Source organism: Diplotaxodon limnothrissa, linkage group LG10 (genome assembly GCF_057381915.1).
Source record: "Diplotaxodon limnothrissa isolate DT_005_m linkage group LG10, D_limnothrissa_male_GT1.1, whole genome shotgun sequence".
NCBI classification, from domain to species: Eukaryota; Metazoa; Chordata; class Actinopteri; order Cichliformes; family Cichlidae; genus Diplotaxodon; species Diplotaxodon limnothrissa.
In genome coordinates, this window is record NC_140605.1 from 17373347 (window position 1) to 17390495 (window position 17149).

The following is a 17149-nucleotide window of genomic DNA, read 5'->3' on the forward strand; positions in this document are numbered from 1 at the left end:
TGTACTCAGAATTCAAGCGTGCCTGCTCTTGTGAACCTCATTTCCAGCAACAACATGCATGTGAACTAGCCGATAATCAGAGTGAAGAATTTAGCAACAAAAAAGCCTGTTAAATGTGTTAATTGGCGACTTATTAAGGTCACATTCTGCTGTTTTAGATTCAATAATCCAACATTTGTGATCCCTAATAACCATATAACTTCATTCACTGGCTGCAATTTCTTGTTACTTATACACTGTAACTGATATCTGAGATCATTTAAAGGGCTCTTGGACACTAAGGTTTAGCTTAAAACAAGACAAAGGTTTTGCTAATTGATTAATTTCTTAACTACGGAAGAAAAAAAACACTGAGGTTTCTGGTCAAACAACGCAAACAATTTGAACACATCACCTTGGATTTGGGAAATTACAATGAGCAGCTAGACTGGGGAAAAAAATTCAGTATTCCAATTAACATGTCATGGCACTAATTTACAATCACACAAAGGACAAAAATAACTTCACCTGATGAGCAGCAGCATTCACGGTCCAATACAGCCTCAGTCCTCTAGAGCGACCATCCCTTTCACAGGGTCCTTCACTCTCATCTGACAAAAGAGAAAAATCACACAATAAATTTTTAATTGTTTGCTTTAGTGTCTAGTAATCACAACATTTCAAGGCAACGAAATATGTGTGTGAAATACGCAGAAGTTGAGCTGCTGCATATGAAAGAACTGCATCTTCCAAGCAGACAGAAGTAGTATAATAAAGTATGTCTGTCTGCTCCACAGCTGTCTGTGTGTGTGTCTGCAAAGGACTACAATCATAGCCTTACTTATAACAAGGTGTTTACATGGTGTTGGCTTCATCAAACTGTGGCATGGCCTTGACCTGGTCTGTACTAAGTGTTAAATAGCAGGGAATAAGCACTTTTAAGACTGAGGTCATGGTTTTCAGCCTGAAAAGATTGGGTTTCCTGTTCTAGATTGGGATTAAGGTGTCATCTTAAGTGGAGGGGTTCAAGTACCTCTTGGGCTTGTTCATGAGTGAGACAGAATGACAGGCAAATCTGGTACAGCACCAGTACAACAGCTGAGTGCTGTACAGGTCTGTTGTTTTGATGACGGATGCAAAGCTACATATCTACTGGTTGATCCTGGTCAAAAGAATAATACACAAGCAGCATAAACTAGCTTGCTTTAAGGGGTGTCTGTGATCATCCTATGAGAGGGACTAAGAGAGACTACATGTAGAGGAACTCTACATCGAAAAGAGACAGTCAAGGTCTTTTCCCAATTAGAAGAAAACTGTGCAGCAGACCCAGAACACGCCAGATCGACCATGTCTCATGGCTGCCCTAAGAACGCTTCTGTGTCCCCACAGAAGAATTGCAGGAGGTGATAGGGGAAAACGAACTGTTGGTATGTGGTAGAAAACATTAAAAGATACACTGTATCAAGTTCAATTTAATCTTGCCTGGCTTACCTCATCCAGCTCCCTACGTGTCTGCTCCTCCATGCGACGTATGTCTTCCATGTTCAGTTCAATCCATTTGTCAATCCAGCAGAACAGCTGGCGGTGAAAATTAGTGAACAAACGCTTCTCTTGCTGTGAGACAACAGAAACAATAAAGAGAAAAGTTATGGATTAGTTAAAGGAGCTGGATTTCTTAACGTAAGAGATGTGTAATTTCATCCTGTTTCCAATCTTTTACCCCGTTTATCGCGGAGAGCCTGGCAGCTTACATGTGGAACATGATAGTTAGTCCCAAAAGGTTGATTCTGTTCATCTGGATGTAGAGTTTTCATTGGGAGAAACATTTCATCACTCATTCAAGTGACTTCTTCAGTCTGAGCTGACTGCAGGTTTCCCTGATCTTATAAACAGTACATTTGCATAACGACTGAAACCAGCACCACTGAAGGAACAATGGGCTGTGAGGTCAGTTTCTTGATCATTAATAAGCAAATTGTAATGACCATTGATCAACAACCACTGATCAACCTTCTGACTGAGAACCTTCACAGACAACCACTGATCAAATTCCACTGATCAATGACCATGGATCAATGGCCATAAGTACAATTCACGGAGTACCATTCCTCCCACTAAAAATGCTTCATCAAGGTGAACAGAATCAGTCTTTTGGTATTTATTTACCTGGATGAATGAGCATGCGTCAAGACATGATAGTGAGTGGTGCCTTTTTCCATTACTACCTCAAGCGGTCAGGATTTACTGTATGTGTGCAAAGGATAACACACCGTGGTGCAACAGCCATTAACAGATATTGTCAAGGAAGGAAAAAAAGGATATGTCCCGCAGGATAAACAATGTAAATGACTTTTTTATCAATAAACCCTCCTCAGTAGCAGGCCATCACCTGTAGCTTCCTGGTTGTGTCAAAATGATAATAAGGTAAAAAGCAAATAAAACAAAAAACCTCTCAACAAACCTTTTGAATGAAATTCTCCACTTTATTTTGCAGGCCCCACCACTTGAATTTGACAGTGACCAGCTTGTAGGCACACATGTGTGGGCAGTCTTTCTTGTTAGGCAGTTCCTTCTGCAAGTACATAAACACATTCTTTTTTTACGTTACCAAATGTTCCTCAGGCATAACACATCTGTATGTCTGGACCTTTGCCTCTATTCAACTAATATTTAATCAATAAAGATACACTGAGGGCTATAAATAATGTTTTAGAAATCCAGAGGTCATCACTTCTCCTGATTTTCTCCAACACCTTTTGACAATAATAAAAAGGCTCTAAAACTAAAAGTATTGATTAAAAAATCCACTATAATATATACTAACTGTAAATAAGGGCTGGCTTCTAAAACCATTCAACTAAATAAAACCACTCAGGAAAAACTGATAAAAGACAGGACCCTAATGTCCTTAGAAGCAGCTGTGGCTACATTATATTGCTGCATATGACCAAATTTTGTTCTGCACAGATCAGGCCTCACTGGCTAAACATCATAGTTGCTAAGCAACAAGTATCAGTGCAAATATATTTTGTATTTTGCACATCAGTGATTAACATTAAAGTGGTTGAAAAATGTGCCTCTGCCTACTGAGATGTTTACAACAAAAAAGCTGCACCTTCCAGTCTGGTCCTAGAGGTCCTCGTCCTGTCTTCACTGACTTGAACTTGCAAGGATCTTCTTCAGGCTTGTAATCCTGAAGAAAAATGGCAAAAGCCCCCCAACAATAAACAACATGTATAAGGTGACACGTAAGTATGAAAGCTAGATGCTGTGATGGTCTCATTGATTTTAAGGTGATGTTTTCACCTTTGGTTCCACTTGGCTTCTGTCTGCAATATCAATATAGACTACATCCACTTTCTTCCAGGTTTCGGCATCCAAACCGTGTACCTGAAACAGAGACAGAGAGAACAAAACTAGATACTGTGTCTGAAGGCAAGTTTCTCCAGGCAATAAAATAGCTTTTTAATAACATAACATTTACATTTATGCATGTATAGTAGCACTGTCCCAGTAAATATGAGCACCTACAAAAGGGGGATGCAATTTGGATTTCAAATAAGAATTATGAAGCAGATTTTGATTAGGAAACCACTAAACAACAGAAAACACAACCACAAGGAGAGGAAAATAGACTATAAACCTCACCATCGATAAATTAAACATTTTGTAAAAAAAAACCCAACCACATTTGTGCCATCTGCATTGTTTCCACTCAAAATATGGACATTCAACTTGCTGCATGTAGCACCAAAGGTCATTATTGCCATTAATAATTACATTTTCAAGGTGTCCCATGTCAGGTTTGTGCCATGTCTCAATCTTGATCAAGAAGTTATCTTTCATATACTCATTCTGCAGAGATAACACAAGTAAAATTGAGTGAAACAGGAAGAGTAAGCAAAGGATCTTAAAATATCACCTAACTCCTGTTCTCATACACACACACACCAGCGCATACAGCTGTGTATCCAGGACTTAAGAGGACATTACATTAACTTACTGTAACCCTAATCACCTTAATCATAATTAAACATTTCTAAACTTAACCTTAACAAAAATGTCCTCATCAAAGTTTTTAATGATTTCTGTAATAGGGAGCCCCCCGCCCCAATAGAAGAACACATCTCCATATTGTGTGAACAGATTTAGGTCCCCATAGCTTGAGTAATACATGAAGCACACACAAAGTAATGGTGTCTGACTACGCCTGCTGCTTCACCACTGAAATAGATCACATGTCTTTCTCAACTTTCAGGTTAACTCGCTCTCTCTCTCTCAGCATCAAGGTTTGAGGTGTCTTTTGTGTCAACGCACACGATTTCCAAAGTAAACACGCATACTTACAGTGATGACTGCAGAGCCCGATGGCAGACAGCGCAGGAGCAGACAGATAGAAACACAAGAATAGTTGAGTTGAGGAACATTTGAAAACACTACGAAACACTACCAATACGCATTAACAGTATTGGACAATGTACAGATGTCACGAGGAATTGTTAAACACCAGTTGTCAGTGTGTGTGTGTGTAGGTACAGGTTGTGCCTTTGCCTGTTCTGTGTGTTTGTGTGACAGATGGCTGTCTGGCAACTGGCAGGCTGTGTGTGATCTCAGCCTGAAAGGCTCGAGTGATTGCACGGCTCTTCTCTCTGGGCATACAGTAAATTATTCAGCTACTCTTTCAAGGTGACAAAGACCCAGAGACACACAGTTAGCAAGAGTGTGCGCCATTATTTAAATCAGTTATCTTAAACCCCTATTAAACAAAAAAAAAGGTATATTTCTTTCACAAATAAAATCCACTGAGCGAGGCATCCCTGAGCTACAAAAACACGTGATTCTGATAAATGTCACAAATCAAATCTGTATTTTATGTGATGAATATTACCAAAAGCACAGAGATTAAGCATTTTGTGTGCTGGTATAAAGTGTCTCTGCGTGTATGTGTGTCGTACCTGTGCGACAGTATGGGTACGCGTTCCAGGCTTTCTCGTGGATATTGAGAGCTGAAGCTGGAGCCAACATTCTGACGAATGATGGCACTTTACTGCAGGGCAGAGGAGTGAAGAGAAAACAAGCCTAGTTAATTTTAAAGCATTTTTATTTCAGTTATTTAACTTCATTATAAGTTCTCATATTGGAGGTCTTAAGCATCACAGCAAAACCTTCCTTTACCTGACCAAGTCCTTTATATTAAGCTTTAGATTTAGCTTTGCAATATAAACATGAATAGCTATAATACATATGAATGCCCACTATAAAGATCTAAAGCAACAAAAGCACTAAAACCTTGATAGGCAGAAACCAGAGGTGTGGACTCGAGTCACATGACTTGGACTCGAGTCAGACTCGAGTCATTAATTTTATGACTTTAGACTTGACTTGAAAAAATGTTCTAAGACTTGTGACTTGACTTGGACTTTTACACCAATGACTTGGGACTTGAATTGGACTTGAACCGGTTTACTTGAAAAGACTTGATATTTTACCCCAAATATAAAATTTAGCATGCATATTATATAGAGATTGAAAATGTGACGTCATTCACGGGTAGAACCGCAAAGGATTCTGGGAACTCGTGGCAAGCGGTACTAGCGCACGCAGGCTTTCAATTAAAATCAGTTACACAGCGATAAAAAGAAACACAAAAATGTCAAGAAGCTGTTGTATTATTAACTGCAATAGCCGGTCGCATGACAGCCACGGGAAGCCGACGGGTAAAGAGATCGGTTGTTATCGGATTACGTCGTTGAAGAGAAATTGTTCATGTTTCCGAAGTAACAAAGACGCGACGGATGGCCTGGATTGCAGCCATTCAAAGATCAAATATAACGTCCCAGAACACTCCAGCTCACATGTTAGTCTGCTCCAAGCATTTACACGAAGGTCAGTGTTTTGTAGTAGTTAATACGTCATTTTCATAACATAATTGGTGATATAGGTTACAAGCAAGTCTGGCGCTGAACAGAAATTGTTGCACTATGCTCCTTTATTTATTGTGCATAAATAGTGAATTGTCCTGACACAATATTGCGTTTCGCTTCTGTTATTACCATGGTACACTGACAAAAATATATACTTTTATTCACAGGATAAAACAGGTTTTTTGTATCACTAATTGCCCAGTACGATTACAGCATCCAATATTATTGTCACTGCTACATTTCTGTGATGGGTACCAGAAATTATTTCCACTACTAATTAATTACCGTTGAGCTCAAAGGTCCTATTAATAAACGGTTAAGGAATGTGTATTTATGAAGACGATTTGTGAGACTGGTAAACTTATGATACGTACGATGGTCTTTCGTTCTACACGGTGCATTTCAAGGTCCTGTACCCATCCGTCAGTAAACTGTACCTGGGCTTGTTGCAGTGACCTGAAGTTACTAAACTTCATGAGTGTATGCACTCACTCCAAGAACCGTATGATTATAAATATGCATATAAATATGCTAGGATGAGATAGCTGACTTCATCTAACTAGCAAATGTTGTCCAGGCTACGTTGGTGATACAGTTTTTTTTAATGTGTATGATATTTTTGTCATGCGATTTTAAAGCTGGTCCTACAACCGCATCCAAGAATAACATGCAGCTTATCTCAGAACTGTCGGTGAAAATTATTCTTGGAGCTAGGTTTAATTGAGCTGCATTTTAAAGAGGTGCAATTTCACAATTTGTGTATATTTTCTAAGTTCACTATTTTGTCATGTGTTGAGAAAAACACAGATTTAAAAATTACATGGTCTAATATTTACATTTAGCATAACTGCAACATTATTTTTTCGTTTGTTTTTTTTAAAGACTCGAAAGGACTTGAAATTCAAAGTTTCAGACTTGTGACTTGACTCGGACTTTTACACCAGTGACTTGAGACTCGACTCTGACTTGCCTGACATTACTTGAGACTTGACTTGAGACTTGAGGATAAAGACTTGAGACTTACTTGAGACTTGCAAAACAATGACTTGGTCCCACCTCTGGCAGAAACTACATGTGGTTGCTTCTGGTAGCTTACTTACATGCATCAGTGTGCTATCAGCATATTTAGATCTTTGTAGGTTAACAAACAGTCCAGAACCCCAACCTTACTATCAGGTTTTCCTAAAAGCTTCTTGGAAAGCCTTCAGCTGATCCAAAACACTGCAGTGACAGTGCTAACATGGACTGGAATGAGAGATCAAATTTCTCCTTCTAAACAAACTAAGTTCCGAATGATCATGCCAAATGTTAAAGACCTCATAGTAAAACATTATCCCAGTAAAGCATCCCACTGTCAGAGTGCAGGCTTACTATGGTAGAATAAGAAGCAGAGCCTTCAGCTATCAGGCTTCTCTCCTGTGAAACCAGCTCCCACTTGGGATTCACGAGAAATATTCTCTGGGGTGGGAAGTGCTAAGTGTTGCTATAATTGACTGATTATGTCTCCACTGCCCAAGTGTTTATTTGCCAGTTTGCATGCTATGCTGTGTTACTATTTTATGCACTCTCTTTCCCCTCCAATCGATCCCTAAGTCTGGTTCTGCCAGACAGCTCTTCCTTCTAAAAGGGAATTTTTCCTCTCCACTGTCACCAAGAGTTTGCTCATAGGGTATCATCAGATTATTAGGGCTCTTGATGGTGTCCTTGTTGTTAACTGCTGCTTTATATAATGAAGCTGAAGTAAATATAATTAAGACTTTGAAGTAACGGGATAATAGACGTACAAATATATGAAATAGAAAAATGAATGAATCGAATGCAAGATTCTTCTTCTGCATCGTCTGACACTGCAAACCTGTTGTACAAATACTTACCTCTGCAAATGGTATATTTTGTGTGTGTACTGTCCCTTCTCTCCATCTTTCTCATAGGGTTCATTTTTTAGCACCTCCACTCCTTCTCCTCCACCCGTCTCATTCTTACTGGCCTCAGCCACAGAGTACAGCTGGCCAACCTGGTACTGGAAAAAACAAAAATATATAAAAATAGTTGGATTGATGTAAAAACATGGCTTAAAGGGACAAATAAAAAGCTACTTCCTCTCAAGTCTACCTTAAAAGAACACATGCTGAAGTTACAATGTATTATTACCCAGATGAGAGCGCTTTCGCAGTGAAACACAGGTATATTTTTTCATGTGCATTTCATCTTTTTCTTTGGCTCTTTTCCTTGATTGCTCCATATTCCTCTCCTTCTTCCTGAATTCTCATAATCTCCCATATACTTATGCTTGCTCTCCACATTTTATTTTCATCCTGTCTACTTTTATGTCGCACCCGACTGTTTTTCTCTTTCACGACTTCTCAGTCTCACGCCTCTGTCTTCATCTCACCCCCCTCTCCCTGATCCCAAGTATGCATGTGATTGTTTAAGCACAGGACAATGCCTCTTTCATTTTTTAATCACCTCTAATCCACATATAACCTCTGCACAAAGCTGGACCAGAACGCAGACACGCTTACAACATCGCAACGATGGGACAAGTTGATTTATTATGTATTCTGACCTTTTAACAGGAGACATATAAAAGTTATTCTTTGTATTCAGACGTTGCCAGGTATGACTTCCTGCACTTCTGTGTCATTCACTAAATTCAAATGATGAAAACGCTGATTATGTGTTTACACACAATGCAAGTTTCTCTTGCGGTCAGCAAAACCTGGCAAGCAGGAAACAAAGAGGATTTGACAATCTGCGGTAATCTCAACAAAAACTCATGCTTAGGCTGAAGAAATATGCTGCGCCTGCCACGGCACGTTTGTATACATATACATACATTTATAGGGCACAGAAATAACTAAGCTTGACAGAACATCTCACGATGGAGTCAAGTGGTAATCTAATGCTCTCCTGTCACTCCATGAACCTTAAGTGAGCATGGTAGACAAGATCTCACTTCACTTTCAGGCAGTGAATGTTGGTGTACAGTAAATCAACAGCAAAATTCCTGCCTCTGCCTGGTCAACAACTTTCAGTTTTCTCCCTTATCAAATGATTTGTCTGTCTTCGGTACATTTTGTAGCTCAAAGATGAGCCTTCTCTGAAATTTGGTGTTGGTAGTCCAGTGAGAGGCCTTAGGCAAGTCATGACTTAGGTAGTAATTTTAGATACCTCGTATAATTAGAGCAGGAGCTATGAAATGAATGGGGATGGTGAATGGAAGCCAAATGTTTAAAGATAAGTTTGGTTCATCTCGCAGCACTAGTTCTGCTGAGTGTAACAAGACCAGCATGTGGGGGTGGATTCATCTTTAGGTACCCACAGATCACTCTGTTCAGTGCAAAAACATAGTGATGAGTTGTGACTGCCAGATGTTTTAGATTTCAGAAAGTTGGTTTTGTTCATCTGGAAAAAAAGGATTACTCTGCAACAGCAGCCGCAATAAAAAAAAAAGATGAAATGAGCCACAGAGGTTTAATTGACCTTCTTGAAATATGCAAACTATTACATTTTCTAAATAAGCAGTGAGTGTGACCATGATTGCTTCTTAGAGTTTATTCAATGACTAGACACATCTGCTGAGAAAAAAACAAACAAACCAAAAAAACTGGAAAGCCAAATGGACACTGGAGACGGTTCCCTCTGAACAGGCATGGATACTGTAGCTACCCACTGAAAAAACGGGATGCAGGAACAGCAAAGCCTCCTGGGTAACAGCGTTGGACAATTATAACTCGACCTTGCCTTGTGGGATCAGTCTTTGTCCAGTTACGCCAGAACTTTCTACTTTTCATGCAAATAAAGTACTGATAAGCTTTATCTTAAACGGTGGCCCTTGGCAAGAAGTTAGCAGACAGGAAATTCAATTTCAGCAAAACTCTTCAGGGAGGTTTTACCACCACCAGGCTCTGACAGTCAGTAGTCTCACTGAAAAAAAAAACACTGTTTCACTCAGTGAAATGGCAAATAACTGAAGACTGCTGTTTCAGAGAGTCTGAATTTAGAGAAGGAAACAGACATGCTCGAGGGATGGGATTCAGTTGGTTAACTGTCTTTAGGATTAGGTTTGTCACATTTAACTCAAATATTTCCTTTTCAGTACTTTTTCAGCATCTGCTTGTGACACAGTGTCCACTTCTTGTGCTTTAGAGGAAATCTGCCTGATTATTAAGAGATATAATTGGAGATAATAAGATAATGTCTACAAACAGACACAGTTAAGAGAAGAAACATTTAAATCTGAAAACGCCTTCGGAGGAAATCAGCATTACTTATTTCTCATTCCACTGCTTCGTGGTTTTGATTTTAAACGAAAATATGAAACAGTATGATTTGGTCAAGTCTCCGATTTGAATTCTTGAATTCCTGTGACTGATCTGGCGTTTATGTGGCACACTGCAGCGTCTGAGCACGCACTGGTGCTTCACACCGATGCTTTAAGCTACAGTAAGATTAAGTGATTTAAATGTATTTAAATATTTTGTAATAAATGCGCAGTATTAGTCATAGGTCTCTAGCAAAAGTAGATTAGACTGCTTTAATTTTCCAAAAATATAAAGGCAGAGGAAAAAGGAGGTGGGGGGTAAGCGTGATGTCATGGAAGCAGTTTCAGGTGACTCATTTACAATGCAGGCCTGAATAGACAGGCAGACTGCAATGGAAGTGATGACAAGACACGACAGATGGACACAGACACAGAGTGTAAGGACAGTGAAATACTGTGTGGATTCAATGGTCTATCTAAGATAAGAGATTCTCTTAAGCTGGATTTTCCTATGCAGGCTGGATGTGTGTGGATATATGAAAAATGTGTTAGAACATGTGGGCATCAAAAATGTAAACACACAAAACAATCCAAAGAAGAGGAGCTTTACTGACACAGCTTCTGAGGAAACAGAGCTAAAAAAAAAAATAAAAAATCAGATAACATAGGCTGAGCCTTGAGCAAATCTCGCTAACACACAGAGACACTTACACACATTGAAATATACTGAGATAGCACTTACCTCTTCCACGGAAATAGGAAGAATCACTCGACTGGAAAAGAGGGAAGAATACGTGAAATTACTCAAAATGTTACACTAAAACTCCTGAACTCGTGCTTGTAATGTATACTGAACAATGGGCAGACATGCAGCACAGTTCCATTCACACCAAATATGATGAACAAAAAAAAGACATGAAAATCCAGATGATTCTGTTTAAACTGTTTAAGATGCTTCTTTTAATGCGCTAAAAACTCAAAATGTTTTTGGTTGTGATGTAACAGTTGAAGCTTAAGTCTCCAACATGCCCCTGACAGACTCAGGGGCATGTTGGAGACTTGGGCTCATTCTTTTAAAAGTGAGTTCTTCCTCCCCACTGTCACCACAGGTTTCCTCATAGGGTTTTCTCATAGGAAATGGACAATTTTGCTATTGTGAAGTCAGATCTTTTGCTGTTTTCATGCTACATTGGAACAATTCAAGTTTCTCAGAATCTCTGTTGAGTTTTTTTTTAACTGCCCTTGTAAAGCACACTGAACTTGTCTGAGTACAAATCCCCAGAAAGGTGTTTTCTTGTGCCTTTGGCGGGAAATGAACTTCCTCTGTGAAAATGTCAAGCTGACAACATGAGAAGCCATGTTTAACTATTCAACTTAATATTTATTGGAATACCAATTTTTCTCATATACACACCCTTTTTGCTGTGCCGTGTGAGCAAAGGATAATAGTCTTTATCTGGATGTGCAGTACTGAACTATACAAAGTATGTGACAGCAGCTAAACTTCAATTCATCGTATAACACAAGTTGTTCAGAAGTTATTCTTTAAGATGAAGTAAATGACAAATCTAACAAATCTATCCTTGTGTGGATGGATATGAGACATTTGGAAAAAAATAAAATATTAAAAGTCCCATTTAGTATAAATTTAATGTATTTAAATGTGACCCTCGTATCACTGAACCATTAAAAAAAAGAAGGCATGATCTTTTTGCTGTTGCTTAGTTACAAATAAATCCCCGAATGTTTATATGGGCTATGTGAACGAAAACAGTCAAATTCACTTGAATTCACATAAACAGACATCAGATTTCTCTCATACAAGCAGCATTTGTTGGTTCATCTGCTGTTTTTGTTTTGCCTTTTCCAATAACTGCTGTGTCTAATTTTTTTCTGTTGTATCACTGTGTTTTAAAACAAGCACTGGGGAAATGCAGAAGCCCAACACACGGCCACATACACACATCACCAACAAACTTGTCCTGCAAAATCTGCATTTCACTCATATTGATAAAATGACACATTAAAAAATAATGATAAGACATCCAACTAGGAGTGCTGAGATAGCATGTTGCATTATACAAGCTACAATAATATTTGTATACATACAAATATTATACTGAAAAATCTACTATTTTTATTATAGTAATCTATTAATGAGTTCATAGTTTTATGCTAATTTATTAATCAACATGTAACTTTGCACTGTTGTTTTGATTAGATAACCCCATTCTTGGATTTTATATTGATTTTTTTTAAAAAGATCGCGTACAATGAAGAATAATGAATAAAGTCACAATTAGAGAACTCTGGCACATCGATGTGTATGGAGAAATAAAACTTTACAGTCCATCAACGCTAACAGTTACACAGATGCCCACACACATTCAGAATTCAACATCTTAGCAAAAACTCATTCTGCACAAACATGCAAGCACACACACACACAACATCTGGGCTCTGTTACATTGCACACAATAAAGCAGCAGCTTAAACATGCTGCACCGCCTCCTGCATCCCAGACCACAGAATGCACATGTACAGTATGCAGCTTTGTTGATTGTTCTGCGAGTGTGTGAGGTATGCCCAAATTCACTTAATCCTACATCCCATTCGCCACTGAGTGTAATCTGGCTCTGAGTCCCAGCCAAACACTGACCGGTAGACCAGATGCTGCAAAGAAGGCAGGGACTGGCCCTAATGTCAAATGACAACATTTGAGATTTGAATTTACCAATATAAGTTCTGTTTTTGTTTACAAGGGTTGCAGTTACATTGTTTTGTTTTTTTCTGATGCATTAAAATTATTACTGCTCATCTCTTTTTAAATGGTGAAAGAAATATCTGCGTGCCTAAGGCAAATATTAAAATTTAACTGTCGGTGTAAAAAACAGAAAATGTAGTAGTCATAATGCTTCTTCTACACTCACTGACCATTTTGTTAGATACACCTTTTCAGCTGTTTGTTAATGCAAATATCTCATCACCCAGGCACAGGGCGATTATCGATGCATTTAAGCATGTGGACGCATTTAAGGCGATCTGTTGAAGATCAAATTAAAAGGTAAAGAAGTAAGTTAGAATGTGGCGTTGTTGTTAGTGTCAGAGGGGCTGGTCCGAGTACTTCAGAAAGTACTATATAATGGGAATTTGCCCTACTACCATCTCCTGGGGTTTACAGAGAGTAGTCCAAAAAAAGAGAAAATGCAGTGAGCAGCAGTTCTCTCTGTGTGTGTGTGTGTGTGTGTGTGTGTGTGTGTGGGGGGGGGGGGGGGGTAGTAATGCCAGAGGTCAAAGGAATATGGCCAGACTGCTTTGAGCTGATGGGAAGGCAACACTGACTCAAATAACCATTTGTAACCATGTCTAATACTAAAGGGCTACAGCCGCTCAAAGTAAGAAAAATTCACACAGGCTAATCAAAATTGGACAATATAAGCTTGTAAAAATGTTGCCTGGTCTAATGAATCTCAATTTCTGCTGCAACATTTGGATGGGATGGTCAGAATTTGGCGTAAACAAAATAATAGCATGGATCCATCCATCTAATGCTTCAAACGAGTGGTGTAATGTTGTGAGGGATGTTTCATTAGCACATTTGAATACAATCTGAACATTATTCAAACACCACAGCCAACCTGACCATCTGACAAATCTCCAGCAACTCTATGATGCTATTACAGGCTGGACTCACCAGACACCCCATAGTACAATATTGTCATAATACTTCACTTGCAACAAGATATAACTGTGATTTTTAACATTTTGTCATACGCTGAGTATCCCAATAACATATGCCATGATTTGTCACCTTTTTAAATGCAAATTATGTCCTCAAAGTTAAACCTTGTCAACATTTGTTTTATCCAGTAAGATAAGCTTATCTCTCTTCAGTTATGTTTTTCTGCAAAATGAGACTGTCAAGCACATCAACGCTGTCACTAAAACCGACCATAAGATGGAGTCAGTCTGCTACCAGTCAAAGATTGAATGGAGACAAGTTGGCAACTAAATTCAATTTGATTCTGACAATACAGCAATTAGGTGTGATCAATAATAGAAGGTCACATATCTGTTGATATCTATAATTGATACTCTAATGTATCAATTTTCCCTAGATGCTAGCTTGCCCATTTGGACCAAATATCTGAGAAAATTTTCTAGCACCTTGATCTAACAGCAAAAAGGGAGTCCAGCCTGGTACTAGCAATGTGTACCTAACAAAATGGCCGGTGATTGTATATTTCTCTTACTCTCTGCAAGTCTCCTTGGTCTAATGGTCTTGACAGGAAGATCAGGTGTCACTTTGTTGCTTTAGAAAACAAACACCCATCCTGCATTGCTCGTCTTTTCTTCTTTTCCTCTTTATCTATTTTCCCTCCGTCTTCCTCTTTTTCCTGCTTCTATTCCTTTGATCAAATCAGGTTTTTATTAAAAAAAAAAAAAAATCAGGTTTTTAAAATCTAAAGCAGGTGCTACATGCATGTACACCTGCCAAAGTGCTTAAGCTGAAGAAAAGTGGATCATGAGTGATGTAGGTCAGTGGTTCAGGTGAGGAGCACTACAGAAACTGGACATGGATCTGTTCTTTTTCTCCTGACCCTCATGATGGTATCTTGGCGTGCGTAACTCTGTGTGTGGATGTGCGTGTACAAGCATCTTTGAGTGTTGACAGTGCGTAAATACATTTAGAATTTAATCGTGACTGATTTAATTAATTTCCAGGCTGGCTGTTGAGGCCCAGAGTCTCCCTAATCACTTCAGATCTTTAGGATGCCATCACTCTGATCCTGTGCTTTTTGTGCTGGGCCATTTATTGATTAAATGTAGAGGATGTGATGGCAAATCAAGACAATAACCAGTGACAGAGAGACTCTGATCAGAATTTTTTTTTTTTTTTTAGATATTTCTGCCACACAGTTCAGGTTTGACCTTGCCACAAAATTGCAACAAACATGCTTATAATAAAAAATGTGAAAAAAGCCCAAATGTATTTGGATTTTTTTTTTTATTTAAAAGGCGATGCATATCATTGAAACTACTAAAACACAGAACACCTAAAGGAAGCACACATCGTTCTTTTTTGTGTCTTTTTTTTAAACAGGTGAACATCAGCTTCCTGGAACAAAAAACCTAATATACACACTGCACACTGACACCAGCAAAGAAATAAAGGAACAACATTCTGTCTGTGTGACAATGATGATTAAAACGTGCAGGATTTTCTCCATTTGAAGGACAATATCAGCCCAGTTCATCTGCCATTCATCGGCCTTGCCCTTATTTTAACCACCAGCTAAGAGTGAGCAGGCCTCAGTCAGTTACACAGAGGCCCGCAAAAACGCATTCAAACAATTTGTCAATTTAATTTTTTTCCCCATTTCAAGCCACAAAACCACACTGTGTGCCATTGCATCCTTTCGGCCCAGCAGCCAAATTCTCTAACATCTAACTGGTGCATTAAAACCTCGCCATTTGCCCTTTTCTCCCCCAAGCTTTGCGCCCACCTCCTCTACCTGCCCACTCCCACCGCTCCTGCTCCTTAATCAACCATCCACCCTGGGTCATTCTCCATCTCACTGTCTCCATTCCTCTAGATGCAAATGCTGGAATGCTTCATCGGTCGTTTCACCTTCACCGCGCATCAATAACATGGCCACAGCGGCTAACAGGGATGGACGCTGGCACGACGCGGCTTACGCCAGCCATTTGTCCCTCAGCTCCTCTCGAGCATCCGTCATTTTAGCACTACAGCGGAGGGAATTACTCTGTTCGCCACCACAGTGAAAGCCTCCCGATTTCAGCTGATGGCTTGTGATGCAGGATGTGAAGGGCACAGCCACGCCGGCTGCTGATGCAACTACAGCTGCCGCTAAATTTCCCTCTCAGTTTATTCCGCGAATACTTCAGGGTGGCGAGAGTGTTGCATGCATGAAAAATGATCACGGACACCGAGCAGGTGCGGGGTTTCGACATCACCCTGGCCGCGCTATTGCAATTTCCCGGTCGGGCGACTGGCCACAATGTCAGCGGTGCGAAAGGAGACGGGGGAGACAGGCAAACGCGCACACGTTACCTTTTCGAACACTCTCTCACTTGCACACACACCTACTTACTATTCCTTTATAAGCATTTTTTGTGTGCAGTATATCCCGGGATAACAGCCCAATACAGGTCCAGAAAGCAGGTCGATTCTTCCCTCTGTTAGTCGCTTCTTTTTCCGCTTGCTTCTCTTCCACCTCCCGCTCCCTATGTCATTCTACCTCCACAGTCGCTTATTTTCTTCAAATTCACTTCCTGATCGGGGCCGCGGAGCGGCGTTGCTGTTACGCGCAGAGCACCGAGGCCTGTGCAGAGAACACAACACACAGAAAGCGATGGTTCGTCATGGGAGTGGTCTGCGGTGGTGCCACAGAGCCACAACTCCACAGAACACATCTCACAGACACCAACATATTATAGGGTAGTGTTTGAAACAAAAAAAACACAAAAGTAAGTCAACCCTCAGGAAACCAGCTGCACGGTCATTTAAGCGGTCTAAAAGCCATAAAACGTCGCTCATTAAACGTTTAGAGACTTTTTCAACAAATATTATTAACAAACATCACTCGGGACCCGTGCCAAGTTTATTCACACAAACCAGTAAAGCATCGCTGACCTCTGAGTAGGGTTTTGACTGGTGTCCCCAGAAGACAACATGCCCCACCCCTCACACCTGTCTTTATTCGGCTCTCCTCCCTGTCCTGTAAGTGCGCACTGCACAAACAGCGGAAATTCACCAGGTGCGAGTCGTTACGTATGTATGAGTAAAATAACACATATTCGACTTTATTGGGTGGAAATGTGTTTTGTGCTAGCAACCAAGGCAGCAGACCCCAAAGCAGTTAAAAAAAAAAACCCTCATGTTGGCATTCGGGCAAAATGAGGTTCCCTGAACCGTTTTTCTAAAGGGTGTGCAACACTCTGCGTCATCGCTGTCACG

General features: G+C 39.8%; 1 protein-coding gene across 2 annotated transcripts; it reads right to left on the reverse strand.

Moving 5' to 3' along the window:
- Window positions 1-542: 542 nt before the first annotated feature.
- On the reverse strand, window positions 543-16300 carry pitpnab (phosphatidylinositol transfer protein, alpha b). Of its 2 annotated transcripts, none has more exons than XM_085363789.1 (11): window positions 16284-16300; window positions 10910-10940; window positions 7778-7923; window positions 4935-5026; window positions 4327-4334; window positions 3760-3834; window positions 3286-3369; window positions 3095-3172; window positions 2441-2551; window positions 1471-1593; window positions 543-590 (listed from the first exon to the last, which is right to left on the reverse strand). In XM_085363789.1, the coding sequence occupies exons 1-11, from the start codon at window positions 16298-16300 to the stop codon at window positions 543-545; spliced, it is 813 nt and encodes a 270-aa protein (XP_085219915.1). The 2 variants fall into 2 exon arrangements, with proteins under 2 accessions (XP_085219915.1, XP_085219914.1); XM_085363788.1 differs by lacking the exon at window positions 16284-16300 and adding an exon at window positions 15692-15756.
- Window positions 16301-17149: the final 849 nt, after the last annotated feature.